General features: G+C 40.6%; 1 protein-coding gene and 1 pseudogene across 2 annotated transcripts in view; one reads left to right on the top strand and one right to left on the bottom strand.

The window, feature by feature from the left end:
• Positions 1-217: 217 nt before the first annotated feature.
• LOC140847676 (leucine zipper transcription factor-like protein 1 pseudogene) lies at positions 218-4432 on the top strand (annotated as a pseudogene).
• Positions 4433-4557: 125 nt separating this feature from the next.
• The window catches only part of MOB3B (MOB kinase activator 3B), a 194386-nt gene continuing 181930 nt past the window's right edge, over positions 4558-17013 (bottom strand). For both annotated transcript variants that reach the window (XM_073228408.1, XM_017663659.3), the window contains one exon: positions 4558-9200. In XM_073228408.1, the coding sequence (XP_073084509.1) occupies positions 8998-9200 (203 nt within the window). In that variant the 3' untranslated portion in view covers positions 4558-8997. The remainder of the gene's footprint in view (positions 9201-17013) is intronic.

Raw genomic sequence — 17013 nt, 5'->3', positions numbered from 1 at the left:
GCAATCAGACAACACAGAGATAAAAGGTATCCAAATTGTTAAGGAAGAGGTAAAATTATTTGCAGATGACATGATACTATATATAGAAACCCTAAAGAGTCCACCAACAAAATATTGGAACTAATAACTGAATTCAGCAGTTGCAGGATACAAAATTAATACACAGAAATATGTTGTGTTCTGACATATTAACAAAGAATTAGCAGAATGAGAGATCAGGAAAAGAATTCTATTTACAATGCATCAAAAAAAAAAATACCTAGGAATCAACCTAACCAAGGAGGTGAAAGACCTGTACTCTGAAAAAGAATGTCTCTTATAAGACATTCATGAGAGAAATTAATGAAGACACAAACAAATGGAAATCTATCTCATGCTCATGTATAGGAAGAATTAATATTGTTAAGATGGCCATACTGTCTAAAGCAATCTGTAGATTCAATGCAATCACTATCAAAATACCAATGGCATTCTTTACTAAACTAGAACAAAAATCCTAAAATTTGTATGGAACCACAAAAAACCAACCAAACAAAAAAAACCCAAATAGACCAACCAATCTTGAGAAAGAAAAACCAAGCTAGGAGTATTATATGCCCTTATTTCAAACTATACTCCAAAGCTACAGTAATCAAAACAATATAGTACTGGCACAGAATTGATACATAGACCAATGGAACAGACTAGAGAACCCAGAAATAAACCCATGCCTATATGGCCAATTAATCTATGATAAAGGAAGCAAGAGTATACAGTGGAGGACAGACAGCCTCTTCAATAAATGGTGTTGAGAAAACTGGACAGATACATGCAAAATAATGGAATTGGATCAATGTCTCACACCATACACACACAAAAAACTCAAAATGGATTAAAGACCATATATATTGAAGACCTGAAACCATAAAACTCCTAGAAGAAAACATAGGCAGCATTAGTAACTTTTTTCTGGACATGTCTCCCTAGGTAATGGGAACAAAAGCAATAATAAATAGGTGGGACCACATTGAACTATGAAGTTTCTGCACAGCAAAAGAAACCATCAACAAAATGAAAAGGCAATCTACTGTGTGGGAGCATATATTTGCAAATGATAAATCCAATAAGGGGCTGATATCTCAAACACAAAGAAATCACATAACTTAACATCAAAGAAAAATCTGATTAAAAAATGAGCAGGGTAGTCACCCTTGTCTTTCCCCACTTGAGGAGGCTCCGCCAGACCTCTCCTGCTCCTCTAGACTGCTAACTCCCACCCACCGCCAGGGCAGAGTTGGGCCTAAATGAGCACCATCAAAATGAAATTATTAATTATATGCTTTTTGCTCATTCAAAAAGAGGCTTGAGACTCAAAACTGTAGATTCCTGCTTCCAAGACCTCAAGAAGAGCAGGCTGGTAGAGGAGACCTTCACCGTAGATGAAGTCTCTGAAGTCCTGACTGGGTTACAGACTGTGGTGCACAGTGAGGTGGAGACTGAGCTCATCAACATGGCCTACACTAATGTGCTACTCCTGCGGCAGCTTTTCTCACAAGCTGAGAAGTGGTACCTCAAACTACAAACAGATATCTCTGAACTCGAAAACAGAGAATTGTTATAACAAGTTGCAGAATACGAAAAAGCAGAATTCATATTTTCAAGTAAAAAGCCCATCATAGATACTGTAAAGCCAAAACTTGCTCCACTTAATGAAGGTAGAACAGCAGAACTCCTCAACAAGGAAATCTTAAGACTTTGAAGAGAATGAGAAATTGAAGTCAAGGCTGAAAACCACGGAAATACAGACAACAAAGGCTTTGGATGAGAAATCAAAACTAGAGAGAGCACTTCAGGATTTACAGCTTGATCAAGGAAATCAAAAGGATTTTGTAAGGCCCACGACTTGAGTGACATAGAAAACACAGTTGCTGCTTTAAAGAGTGAGTTTCAGAAGACACTTAACGACCAGACAGAAAACCAGAAGTCCCTGGAGGAAAGTCTAGTGACAGCCAAGCATGACCTACTCAGGGTTCAGGAGCAGCTGAGCATGGCTGAAAAGGAATTAGAGAAGAAATTCCAGCAAACAGCAGCTTATCGAAACATGAGAGATTCTTAGCAAGAAGAATGACCAAATCAAAGAACTGAGGAAAAGACTGGCCAACTATGAACTTGAAGATTAAAAAATGAAGAAGATTTCATTTGGAAGCTGCCACCACATGAAAGTACAAGCTTGCATGTATTTTGAAGCAATTTGTTACATTCTTTCTGTTTTTCTAATATTTAGACTTTGCTTCTAATACTTAGAACTAGAGTTCCTATTTCAGTTACTCAATTGAGAAAGAGAAAACTTACGAATTCTGGCCAGTCATCCCAAACTCCTCTCACCCAAATGCTCCAGCGTCCTAGCTCAAATGTAGAGAGAATTCTTTATGGTAAGAAAAGATTTTTTGAATAGGAAAAGAGTTTTGTCCTTTTGCATTAGTGTAATGACTGTATTTTTTAAATAAATGTGAAAGCTAGTATTGTCTATACTTGTGTATTCTCCAGGGTAAAAGTAAAGTTATTAAAATACTACAGATAAACCTTATTTAAAAAAAAAATGAGCAGGGACCTGAATAGGTATTTTTTCCAAAGAAGACATACAGATGGCCAACAGACACATGAAAAGATGCTCAATAGCACTAATCATTAGGGAAATGTAAATCAAAACCACAGTGAAATATCACCTCACACTAGTCATAATGGCTAATATCAACAAGATCAGAAATAACAAGTGTTGCAAAGATGTGGAGAAAAGGGAACCCTTGTACACTGCTGGTGGGATAGCAAACTGGTGCGGTCACCACGGAAAACAGTATGAAGGTTCCTTAAAAAACTAAAAACAGCAATACCATATGACCCAGCAATTCCACTCTGGGGATTTACCTGAAGAAAACAAAAGCACTAATCCAAAAAGATACATGCAATTCTATGTTTATCACAGCATTATTTACAATGGCCCAAATATGGAAATAACCTAAGTGTCCATTAGTAGATAAGTGGATAAATAGATGTGGTATGTATATACAATGGACTATTACTCAGCCATAAAAAGGAATGAAATCTTGAATTTGCAAAAACATGGATGGACCTATAGGGCATTATGCTAAATGAAATAAGTTAGACAGAGAAAGACAAACACCATATGATTTCACTTACATGTGGAATCAAAAAATACAAAACAAATGAACAAACAAAATTGAAATAGACTCATAAACGTAGAGAACAGATTGGTAGTTACCATAGAGGAAGGGAGTGGAGGGGATATGTCAAACAGGTGAAAAGAAAAAATTAGTGAGAATATTTATCATCTTGATCTGGGTGATGGTTAGATGAGTGTATACATGTCAAAATTCATCAGGCTATACATTTGATTTGTGTAGTTTATTATATGTACCTCAACATAAAAAATTTTTAAATGAAAAAAAGTAAATGAGTGAAGCATCCAGTATAAGGGAACAATGGTAACTGATAATCAGCCACATCTTGGAGGCAAAAGGGATTGGTGAGGACAGTGGTGTATTGCAGAGCACATACCCCATTTAAATGGGTCAGTCACTTCTCAGACAGTTCCTACCACATGGATACAAAAGCCTGCTACTGCTAGACCTGGTTTTCTAAGAGAAGCCAGAAATTCTAATTCTTGTATCATATTTCCCAATATGTAAATGTTAAAACTTTTTTGAAATAAAAAAAAAGTAGTTAAATAAACAAAACTGTGTCAGTCCAACAAAACATGCCTGTAAGCCAAATTCAGCCCACAGTTTGCCTCTTTGTCACATTTTGGTGTACACTTCAGACAATGGAACTGAGAAGCAGAGGGACCCTTTATATTTGTGGGTTCCAGGAGTCTCATTCCTCAATGTCCTGTGTCTAGGAATCGCCTTATCACAAATAGCTTTTGTCAGATATAGTACTGTATTATTGCTCTTAGCAACAGTGGCTGTTATTGGAGTCACAATTATTATACAGTGACTGTAAATGTACTAGTAATAAGTGAATATATAGCATGTATATATTTGTTTTTCCAAATATGTTAATATTCTTACTTTGTCTTTTTCCAAAAATAATTATAACTTACATAAGAACAAATCTACAAGTCTAGTTGCAGTCAGAAATCTGAGGCACAAGAACAATGAAATTTCCTACCCCCAGTCACACAGTAAGGTAGCAGCAAAGCTGAGATTAAAACTCAGTTGTATTTACTCTGGTTGATGAGCTTTTTCTATAATCTAGACTTATTAAATTGATATGCAAGATTCTTACCAAATTTAATATTGAATCCTACTGCAAGAAAAAGAATGTACAACATTAATCAGTTGAAGAACTAAACTATATGCATGATACTCTCCTGGGAAAATCTGTAATAGGATAAAGGAACTTCTGCTAAAACATAAATATATGCATGTGTGTTCTAAAATAAATTTGAATTATTTTTTGTAGAATTAATGATTTTTGTTTACATATTACAGGACCATCGTAAGATGAAGAATGTGTTTGTTGAAGAAATAAATTGAGCACAAAGAAAGGACAAAACAGTTGATAATTATGTGATTTTTATTTGTGACATTTGAATTCCTAAGCTCACAAAGAACTGATTCATAAATATCCTTTAGTTTTATCTTGCTTTTCTAATTGATTTGTGTTAGTTCTTCTTACAGCCAAACCCTTAATTTAATGACAAATGGAACTAAAAATATAGAACTTCTTTCTGATGCAATTAGAAAAGATACTGGAAAACTTTGAAATTAGAACAATAAAAGCTAGTAAAACAGCTTGTCAGATTAGAAATGGACTCTTCCTCTAAAAGTTACAAAAATTCTTATTCATTGAAAACTTACCCAGAATTAATCTGCCCAGAGGGAAACAGCCTGTTACAAAAGTGCTTTTGTTGATACATTTCTTTAACGCAAGAAAATAAGCACAGTATTTCCAAAACACATTGTTTGGCTAATTCTAGCAGACAATCACCTATTTTATCAAGGACCAAAATGATCAAAGGACAAATAACAGCAGTATTATCCAAGAGGCACATCTGGCTCCATTTAGTGATTCTGCCTTTGTACACATTTCTTGAAGATGTGGCCATGATATTTCTTCCCTATGATATTTCTTTTTCTCACAGTGTGATACCCATGGGTGTGGAAGTGATGAAAGGTCAGACACCATAGGAAGTGATATATTTCTATCAATGACCAGAATGATGGATTGGCATAAATCACTGCAAAAAGATGAGCAGAACTCTATCCAAGTCCCTTAATGCTTTGCCAATTAAAGAAGTGATTAAACAAAACAGTGTACATTTATGAGGAATGTTAAAAGGTGGGAAGGAAGGAAACTGGGGATAACAAACCAGAATGGTTGAATATAAATAGATAAGGATTTAGTGTGGGTAAATAAAGTAGAAAAGAAAACTTATAAACATATAAAAAGCAAGTCAGGACTAAGCAAAGTCACAAAATAGTTCAGAAAAATCATGAGATAATTTCTTACATGTTCACTGTTGGTTATATCCAGGTTGCACAGTGACAGGAAAAGCTTTGGGAAGGCCGAGCTGAGGTTTGGAAATGTTAGCAACTGAGCAATGAAACTTCCCCTGGGAGAATGCTAAGGATAGGCCTGAAGGCCATTTGGCAACAATTTTCAAATATTTACTGGATATACAGGGAAAGCTCTCATTTATTATTATTTTTAATGATCCTATATAGTCTTTGGATCTTTCTTTATGTGGGACACTAGAAAAGGTGTGCTGAAACACCAAGATAATAGTTGACTCAAGTTGAACGCAAGGGTTTCAGATGTTGTGACGTATTGAGGGGGTTATACCAAAGGATGCTGCAGAATTTCTGTGCCTTAAGATCTTTGAGAGGAGAATTGGGTTTTCACCTGTAATGTTGCTGTTATGGCCTGGGAGGTTAGAGGAAAGGATTAAGAAATCACTCAAAGTTGCTTCTACTCATCCTGGCCCTCAAAAATTAGAAAATACCACAGAAAGAGAAAATTAACAACTTAAGAAACATAAACTGGCTCTAAATGACTATTTCTTAACCTATTTTTTTCATTATCATCTTCCTAAGGAGCCTTTAGAGACATTTGATTCCTTACCTTCCTTATTAATTTTAATGCCACATACTTATATGCATTTATGTTATTTGTGTCTTTGAAAGACCACAACCCACTGTAATATCTAAAATTTCCTCCCGCTAAAAGAAAAAAAGATTTTTTGCACCATTGGACAATCACCTTCAATGAGAATACATAGTCTCTAAAATAAACCAGGGACCTGAATGGGAGGTCGCTGAGGATGGGAGCAAAAAACCCCCAAAAAGTTATATATGTTTCCACTCTGACTCACAGGGACTATACAAATTTTCATTAGCCAGCAATATGCATGTATTTTCCTCAGGGAATCTTCTTACTCCCCTTTCCCTTTGTTAAATGGGAATATATGAATCCTTGGTGATGACAGATCATCTAACAGCACTGGTTGTTATCTTTTCGAGATCTTGGATTTGAAAAAAAACAAGCCATAAACATTTTTGGGGCAACTAATAAAGTATTTCAAAGTTTTATGATATCTATCATATTTCAAAATGGTTCAACAATGAGAATGTATATTTACAGAGAGAAAGAAAATATGGAAAATGTTAATTAAAGAAATATTGACAACTGATAAACATAAATGAAGGGCATACATATGTTCAATGCAATCTTCCCTTTGTGAAGTTTCTTAAAAAAAAAAGTGGTTATATGTATTGCCAACTAAAAAAAGAAAATGAGGGCAAGCCAGCCAGACTAGGAGGAAGTTGCAGGGTGTTGGTCTCAGATCCAGAGAGCTAGAGATGCTTAGAAGGCTCCCAGGAGCTTAGATTCCCTTCTGTAAAGATATGTACTTAGAATGTGGTCAAGCCAAAGAGACAAAAACTGTAATGATTTTCTTCAGAATTTGCCAAAGTTCTGTGGGAATAGGAACACTGTGTAATTAAAAAATAACAGATAGGATAGGACAAGTTTGAAATAGGGTAAGTTTGCCAGAACTTATCTTAGAAGAGTTGATTAGTATGATTAGTAGTATAACCAGGAGGAAATTGTTCCAAGAAGTTTTAAAAATACTTTGATTTTTAAATTGAGTGGAAATTTCATAGGCACAAACAGTTAATAGACAATAGCCTTAAAAAGAATTAATAACAAATGTCTTCAGAGTCCAGCATCCTACTTGATTAGGCATTACCGAAATGCAGTAACATAGGCAACTGTCTAATGCAAAAGTCCTGTGGTTTTCCATGGTGCAGAGCTTCAGAGTTCCTCCTAGGGCACAGATTCCATGCCGTAATTTCTCTGCCCAATATGGTAGTTACTGCAGATTGTGTAGGGTGGGAATAGGGGCTCTTATTTCTCTGTTGTCTGGATCCTTAGGACAGTCAATATTCTTTCAGCTATAAGTGATGCTGAGAAGATAGATGTTTTGTCTATCTTGTCCTTGTCCCCTCAAAGTAACAGAAAAAAAAGTGGGGTACATTGTTGTTGACTACAGCACAACAACATGGAGAGAGGTAGCAATGTTTGGATTCTATGAGACAACTTGGAGCTGTGAAGCAAGGGTTGATTTGCTGGGTTAGTTAATGCAGAATACCACTGTGCCTGGACAGTCAGCCCTTTCTTAGTTTGTACAAAGAAAGATAACATGCTGTCTCGGCTCTTGCAGTGGCCACAGATGGCTTTAACACATTATTGTAGAATGAAATGAAATCAGAGTTGTTTATTCTCTAATTGGTATGACATTAAAATGCACAAATACATTCTTGTCTACTTCCCTCCACCAACTGCTATTTTGTCAAATTCAAGTAATCACTCTAAGTGTTATTACCCCCTAGTCACAGGCTCTCAGGACCATCAGAGTTTTGTGAATGAATGAGAGAAGGCAACATTTTTTCAACTAAAATTCATTTAGGTTTCAAAGGCAGGATGTAACACAGAATGAGTCACTCTGTCCACTGGAATAGAAAAAAATTGGGGAAGATAGAAGAAGGAAGTTCCAGCTCCACTGTTACCTTGGCAACTGTGGGACAATCACAGAGGCAGAAATTTTGTGCCATAATGTGATGTGGCATAGGAGAGGAAAGTGTGGAAGAAAAGGAAACATTGATTGGATTTAGAAGCTCAGAAGGCCTGTTCAGAAGGGCAGAAGTCAACGAGCCAGGCGTTTGAGCCACTTGCACCAAATAACCAACCGTACTTTGGGTTTGTTTTATTACTGAAATTTTAGTATTATGTAGAGACAGCCACTATTCCCTACCCTTTAATAAAGAACAAATACTGCACTACTCTGGCTCAGGGCATCTGCTGATCATTCTTGGTCATTTATAACTCCCTTTTATTCCCTCTTCTGGGAAACAGGAAGGAATATCTTGAATGGCAGAGACAAGGAATGGTGTAGTTACAAAAAACACATTCTGTTCAGGGTGAACTGGTAACTCTAGCTGTATGCTAGCTACCAGTCTCTTCCCTGCAAAGCGGGCAGACCCTGTCTGGGGCAGAGACAAGCCACGCCATGAAGTGATCCCTGATAAAACTGTCGATTAGGGAAATTGTGTCCATGCTGCAGGGCAGGCCTCAGGTCTCAGGGCTCCCTGGCACTGGTCCACATTACACCACAGGACCAGGGTGCAAGCTGTCAGAGACCTGAGAAGAAGGCTGGTTATAGAAGAGCTTGCTGCACATCCAGAATTCCAAGATTCTCTGGGTACTTAAAAACACGTTACAGAAAAGTTGGACAGCTGACAAGACAGGAAAAGTACAAGTAAGTATCGGTCTTTAAACCTGAATTCTAGTAAAGCTTAAGCGGCAGGTCACAGGCAGAACTGCGAGGAGCTCGTAAGTGCAGAGGCCTCCTCCAGAGCCCAGAGGGTTGAGGGCGTGGTCCTTCTCTCACGCTGTGGTTGGCCAGGTCCACAGGTCCAGCTAGCAGCACTCAGAGGGTTAAGAGCACACGGAGTGAGGGGGGAACGTCTCTTGGGAGTTGCGGCTTGTCTCCACTTTGCCTGCTCCCAGCAGTAGGTACGCTGTTTCAGCCAGGGAGGTCTCCTGCCTGCCCACTGGGGACTCCAGAAGGAAACAGTTTTCCTCTTCCTTCCAAAGGGTAAGATGAGGCGTTAGTGACACATCCTGCTCGTCATCTCTTTCTGGAAAGCAGAGGGAGAAGGATGGTTAGGAGTAACGATAAGCAGAGCAATGACTCGTTGAAGAATTCTGAAAATAGCCTTGCAACCTCTGGAGGTTTTAAACAAAAGACTGCAAGCTCTGCCCATGAATAAAATTTAGTGTGCACATGTGGCCCATTTGGTCTGCAGGTTTTGGATTTTTAAAAATCAAAACAATGTTTAAAAACTTGGCTAAATTGTCAAAAATCCAGTTTTCTCACTTTTTATGAAAAATTGCAAGATAGAGTGCCACTAGGCAGCTGGAGTTGAAGAATGGCTGCTCTTCAGATGGAGAATATGCTCTCAAGTTTGCCCTAGTCCTCACCACTCCCAGTTGTATCCCCAATAGGAGCTAAGTGTCACTTAGTGATTGATGTGGTGATTGGATTTAACAGCTGTTTTTCTTAGAGTAGAGAACAATTTCTCCTTAATTTCAATAAAAAATGAAAGAAGAATAGCTTATGTGGATATAAGTAAAGAAAAGTTGGAAAGAGGACATTTCTTAGGGGGAATGAAAAAAATACCAGTGTGTTTGACATGCAACCACTTGGACTTTCACCCATCTACATCACCCTTGCCTGCAGACTGCTCCTACCATATCCTGCCCTCCTTAGTTGGCTAATTGCCATCATTTTCCTAACTCAGACAAGGTGACTTTCACTCTTGCCCCAGCCGCTGTGGAGTCAGCCACTCACTCCACCTGTGCGCACCTGGAGTCTTGCATGTGAAGAGATGGCTTGTACACCTGTGTATGCATGGATGATGGCCATGTCTGTTGGCCCTCCTCCACTGTGAGCTATGAGTGTCAGGAAAAAGGAACACTCAGTGGATCACCACATGTGCTTTCACCTTGTATCCCCCACCCAGCCCAGTGCCTGGCACAGGGAAGCTGTTACACTTTCATCTCCACGAATGGCCTAGATAGCAAGCTGGTAACAAGCCCTGTGCCATGAAGCATTTGGAAGGACAGGTTTAGTGTCATTTTAGTTTCAGCATCCCAAATTGTTCTACAGATATTACATCAGGTAATCCTCACAATAACCCTGTGGTGATACTTGCCATCCCTGTTGTACTGATGAGCTAACGACTCAGGCAGAGAGTAACTTATCAAAGTCACACAGAAAGTGGCAGGGGTGGGATTCTAACTCGGGTCCATCTGAGTGCAAAAGCCAGCTCTTTCCACTACATGATGCAATTGTGGTTTGGAGCCTTTGAAACATTCTTATGAATGTGCATTCAGATGACACTGACTTCTATATTAATTGACATATATTAGTTACAGATGGTTACAGTCATTCCTGAATTTTTAAAATGCCAAAGAGATATTATTTCTTTACCTAAACCAATGTCACTTTGAATTACAGGTGCAATAGGTAAATACTAAAGTAGTTATGCTACTAAGATATTATGGACACTTGAAATATGGAAGTGTTGTAAAAAAAAACCAGAAAGGGGAACAATTTGAAAGAGGATATCAGACTTTTCCAAAACCATTGAGTTAGTCTGTGAAAAACCAAGACCTGTGCTTTCCTCACTATGCAGCCTCAAAATACAGAATAAAAACTGTTTATTGGGATGTCTCCTAACATTCTTACACAGAAGGAATGGTTGAAATAGCAGATGAGAAATCAGAGGAAGGACAGCTCAGTTGTAATCCCCCTTCAAATGCCTTCAAAGCAGTATTCTAGTGTTTACCCGCTGGGTGGTGCAAATGAGCTGGTTAAGAAACAACCGGTCTATGGAAAAAAAACCTAAACCCCCTAAACAGCCATTCCTGGGTTCCATAGCTTTCCTCATCAGAGCCCTCCCACAGGCACCCAGCAAGGCCAAACACATTCCTTCCTATTGTGGAGAGTGGCCTAAACAACCTCTACCCAGGTTGCTCTTTAAGGATGACTATGCCCTTGCCGGATTCATCTGACTGCAAAATGTTGTAAGGCAAACCACTCCAAGATCCCAAAAGGCTCTTAAAAGGCTTCTGTAGAGGTGATGGGAGTTTTCTGGGACATGTTCATAAAGACTGTATTTGGTTTGTATCTGAAGATATTTTTAAGCACCTGGATTTTTGAAAATCCATCCTTCATAAAAGAGCAAAGCTGGGTTTTGGTTATGCTCACTCAATATCACTTGCTTTAATGTAAGGCAGTAATTGATTCTGTGAAGTCCCTTGTTCCCCACTGGCAACAGAACAAATTCCATACTCCACAGCCTGGCAAACAAAGGTGTTCATAACCAGGACCCACACACTCTGCTCACTTCCTCTTGAACCCCCATGCATGCACCACACCTGCCAGGAAAACTAGGTGCCTCTCTGGTCTGCCATGGGCCATGGTCTATCAAAGGTTCTAGGAGTTTCTCTAAGTCTGTTTCTCCTGTCTGGGAAATGCTTTCTGCTCTTCGATGCCAGACAAATTTCAACATTCTTCAAGATCCAACCATCACCTCCCAGAGAGGGTTAATCAGCTTTCTTCTTAGGTTTATCTACTGCTTTGCACACACTCATATGTCACATCATTTCCTACCAGCATTGGAAGTCATTTCATTTTTGCCTGAATCTGAGAAGACCTTTAACATTTGCTGTAGGACCCTTAAGGTAATGTAGGATGAGGGATATTTTGGTCAATTCATTTAACAGTATATATGGTTTGATACAATTATTTTAGGGGAAAACGTGAACAAAATAGAAACAAAACAAAAATATGAGAAATATGAACAAAATATCATATTTGGGAGGATAATTCACCTCAATTATCTCTGGGTGAATGAAAGATGTTTTCTATTTCTGATATTTGTCCTTTGCTTATTCTCTAGATTTTCAGGTATTTTTAATATACCTGAAATATTTTAATAACTTTTTTCTAAGAAAATAAGCTTCAGTGACTTAAAAAAATAACAAAAATAGAAGTAGATTGAATATGCTCCCATATGCTCCAAATTAAAATCATACTTAGTTTTAGAAATAAATTAAAATGACAGTTGCTAGTTTTTGTGGGGAATGGTGGTGGTGGATGAAATCAGCCTACCTCTTGCATAAAATAACCTCTTTTGTTGTGATCTAGGTACTCTTAAATTGAAAAATTGATATTTTCTAGTCATTGCAAGATATTTTGATTTTCTAGTACAGAGAACAAAATTGCACGAATTCTAATAGTCAAATCTTACTCTTATCTCTCAGTTAGGCTATTTTTTGAATTGGTAATGGAGGGCAGGAAATACGTGGTTCAGCAACAAATGACTTATTCCAGGTCACACAACCTAGCCAAGACTACAAAGGGATCAGCTGACACTGAGCTTACCATACCATACCATCACACATTTTGGTAATCTAATTTTTACATGAGATTGATTTTTTTAAATTGATGTCTACTAGCATGATGTCTATCATCACACTCACATAGCAATTGTAGTAAGTTAACATTAGGAATTATAAAACGAGCTCCAAAAAACAGCGACATAATTGCAGATTCAGAGGTTACTACTGAAGCTGGAAGGACACTTGCATTAATTACCTAGTCCAAGACCTTCATTTCAGAAATCGAAAACTCAGATTGGGAGAGAGTAAGTGACTTGCCTGATGAGGCACAAATCGTTAGTGGCAGAACTAGGTCTCCTAGCCTGCGGACCCTCTGCACCTCAGGTTGATTCGAGAGACAATTTGTGTAAACAAGGATGTGAGCTGGCTCCGTGTGCTTCAGGTGAAATCCCTCATGTTATTGGCTCTCCTTAACCTAAACTCCTTTAATGGCTCCCCATAGTTTTCAAACTGAATCCCATCCCCAGCGTACAATGCTCTTCTCCATCTCAGCTCTTCTCAACCACTCAGCCTCATACCCCTTCATGGCTCACTCTTCTCCTGTCCTGGAGGACACACAGCAGTTCCCATAGGCCTGCTTCCATTTGTTTCTCTCTTCCCAGAGCACCTTTTCCCCAACTGCAGCATCCTTCATGGCTCCTGTTCAGTGTTACCTCTTCAGGGCCCCCTTCTCCTCAAGGACACCCTCTCCCCACCCTGTCCCCAAGAAGTCTTAGGTCTCCTCTTATGGTTTCCCTTACCACATTATTCTGTGCTAGTTTATTATTTTCCTGGTTCCAGCATGAGGTTGCTCTTGAAGAAATGAAATCTATTTGGTTTCTGTTTGGATCCTGGTGCACAAGAGCTGGCACATATAGGTACTTAAAAAAAATTGTTAATTAGACTAAAATCCAATGAAGAAGGACCATTAATTAGGTCTATAGACCCAGTAAAATGAGAGCTGGAAGGAAATACACAGTGCGTATACCTACTCTGGTGGAGGCACTTCCATTCATTTTGTGTACTTCTTTATCAAAACTCTGAAGTACGCATTGCTGTTCCTAATTTACAGATGAGGAAACATGCTCAGAGAATTGAACTAATGTGCCAGGTTCACATAGCTAGCAAATGGAAGAATTAGGATTTGCACCCAGATTTGGTTGCTTCAAGAACAAAAGCAAGTAAACAAAAAGCATACTGCTTCCATTACTCTGCAGGGGGAGGGAGGGAGGGAGGAAAAAGAGTGAGGCTTTTGTTTTTCTAGTGTTTTATCGCGTTATTATTAGGATGAGAGGAGCTACAACAACATTTTAAAACCGATTTCTCTTTTTAAATTCACCAGCATTCTGCTAATTCTGAGGACCAAGAAGGAGAAATGGGAGGAAGAAATATTGGATATAAATGATTGAGAAAGAATGGGAGCACAGAGACGAAAGGAGAGTGGGCATAGAGGCACAGCAACGTGGTCTGGCAAATGTGAACACTGCTGAAAACTTCGTGAAACTGACCTTGATATAAATGGACACCTCCCCCATGAGCTACCATCAAAACCCACATGCTGAAGACAAGTTGTCTGAAGTACACAACAGGATGTTAGATTTGGCTCCAAGAGGGCAGTAAATTGCCTCTCGGCTAACACAGCACCCATACACACATGCACACACAAGCACACACATGCTTGCCTGGATGATGGAGCTTCATCAACACATTTTAAAGGTGTGGATAAAATGAAAGCTCCTGTGGCCAGGATTCTCACTGGCCCTAGCTGGCTAGCTCACTACACACGTGGGCTATACGTTGCTACTGACTCTATATAAAGAGCTCTGCCAGTGCTCTGGGAGACACGGTGACACCGCTGCAAGGCTGCAGGAGAGCAGAGGCTGGAGTGGTGGCAGTGCTGAGGACAGAGGCCCAAAGGCCAGCTGTGTGGGATGACTGTGCAGGCAGAGAGGCCCAGAGGCAGAGACCAGCTTGCTACATGCAGACTTGCTCTGAGTGAACAAGATTTTAGTGATTGACCTGCCACCGTGGAAATAAAGTTGGGTATAACCCTTTCACCCCAAGAACGTTTTACTGTCATTTCCTTTGTCATTTCCTTTGGTCACATTGAACCCACAGCCAGCTTGCCCAGGGCTGAAACCCATTGGCAAGACAAAAGTTGAAATGTTAAGGTCATGGCTGCCAAAAAGACAGGAAAGAAAAATGGTGCACCCACCAGAAAAGGCTGTGAGGGGCTGGTGCTCGTGCTGTAGAGCTTCGTTGCCCACGATCAGCAGTGCCACCTCAGCGCTCCCCCGCCATCACGGACAGTCCCCCGTCAACTCTTACACAGACCTGGAGACATGGGTTTGCAATGCAGCATGAAGCACAGGGATAATATTTCCGGCTGGGCTGGAGGGTGAGGGTGTGGGTAACACTGAAGCCTTATAATCAGGAAGAATTTCATTGCCAGCAGCAAGTTTAGGCCACCTGGGGGTAGCAGCCAGGTCAGAAAAAATGCTTTCTGTAATGCTTTTCATCCTCTAAATCCCGTTTCTTAGAAACTTAAAAAGCTCCACGTTGTATCCATATCATCTATGTGTTCCTTCTGTTACTGGCTATTTTTGTTTTCCCTAAAAGTGTGTATTTTAAAATTTTAACCATCTTGAAAATGCCATTTCTCTCATGGGTTTTCCCACTACTCTCCCCCACTATAAACAACTGCGCTGGTGGTGTCTATGCAGGGTGTCCCCAGGACCACCCCCAACTCAGCTGCCCTGCCAGGATCTTCAGCTTCTGCCCGCAGGCATCTCCTTCAGGCCATGTTTCTCCACTGGAAGTCAAGTGGATATTTCCTCAGCTCGAGATTTGACCCACTGGTAGCAAAAGCAAGTCCCTTTGGAACCAGCGGTTTCCTGGAGGAAGCAAGGAGGGTGAAAACCAAAAGAAATGCAAGCTGTTCTCGGCCAGGGATGCTGGGATAGTCTGCGGAGCCACGTGGGTCAGGGCCAGGCAATTTCTGAGGACAGACGGGCAGGGACGGGGTGAGGCTTCCTCTAGCATCATGGCGGTGTGAGCCGCGTGGCATGCTGGCGTCAAAGACTCCAGGAATGGGCAGGTGCGGCCTTAGCATGGTAGATTCAGAAGAGGAAATGGTATTAGGCTAAGCCATTTGATATTACCAATAAAAAAAATCAGGTGTTGTCTCTGAGTCAGGCAGTTTGAAGGACTCAGAGTTCCCGGTGATACCACCCTGCCCTGGGATTCCATTGTGTGCCGAGGTCAGAGGTCAAGGTGCACACGCTCTAATCCTGCTGGCATCAAGGGCACTGCCAAAAATCCAGAGCATCAAACTTGTTCCCACTCATCTCCATCTCCTACCAGATAAAGTCCCAGCAAGTTAAAGTGACCCCAAGGATTTCAGGATCTCCCTCCCTCTCCTCTCCAGCCTTGCACACACCTTGCTTCTGTCTATATTCACACGCTAGTTTCTTCCGCAAGGAGAGCCCCACGTTTGCCTGCTCTGAACACTCCTGTCACCCTCTCATGCTCTGCTTACATGTCAGTGAGGATTACAGCTGCCTAGATGGGAGACAGAGCGACTCAGAGAGAGGGAACAGGGCTCGGCAGGGAGGAAAGGGGGAGACTATCCCAGTGGCCCCAGAGCTGGCTGCTCATAATGCGGCCTGGCCGCTGGCTCTTCCTCTGACCAGGGTGCAGTTCTGCTTGGAAGGGCAGGGTCTCACTTCAAGGGGACACCCAGGAAAAACAGCAGGCTGCCTGCAGCAGGGAAATCCCCAGATCAAGATAGAAGAAAAGAAACAGAAGCAAAAACAAAACATCCTATCTCCTCTCCAGCCCGTTCTCTGCGGGGAAGCTAGAAACACCAGGGGACCTCAGCTCTCAGGACCACAGCTGTTGGCCTGCCTTGGCCTCCCTCTGGGCACACGTTCCTGCCCTCAGGGCCTTTGAAGCCTGGAGGCTGGGCTCTGAGCCACAGCCCTGTGGGCAGGTCTCCGGGGCTGGGAGCTTCTTGGCAAATTGAAGAAAGAAGGGAGTAAGGAGCAGGTGCCTTGGGCAAGGATCAAGCCTGGGGGCCTAAACTTACTTTAAAAACTTCTTTCTTAATATAGTTATATATTTAATGAGAACTGGGAGAAAGAATTCTGGTGTGAGACCGACACCAGCCACCTTAAATTATTTTTGAAACACGGTTTTATTCATTTAAATAACTTGAGGAATACATGAAATAGTGTCAGTTTCTCAAAGACAGATGAACAAGGCGGAGCAGTGGCGGGAAGGGCCTTCATTAATCAGTAAGAGTGCACAGGGCTCCTAATGGAGTAGCAGCCATCGCTGATGCTCCTGCTGCATGCCGGGCGCTGTGCTCAATGCCTGACACGCACGATGTCATTCATTTCTTACTACAGTCCTGTATGGTGAGTGTGAGGAATGGGGGTAAGCACCTTGGTCAGAGTCACATAACTAGTAATCAGCGTAGCCAAGGCCAAAGCTTGAAAAGCT

Source organism: Manis javanica, chromosome 2 (genome assembly GCF_040802235.1).
Source record: "Manis javanica isolate MJ-LG chromosome 2, MJ_LKY, whole genome shotgun sequence".
NCBI classification, from domain to species: Eukaryota; Metazoa; Chordata; class Mammalia; order Pholidota; family Manidae; genus Manis; species Manis javanica.
Note: the sequence above shows the minus strand (reverse complement) of the source record. Positions and strands in the feature narration are given on the sequence as shown.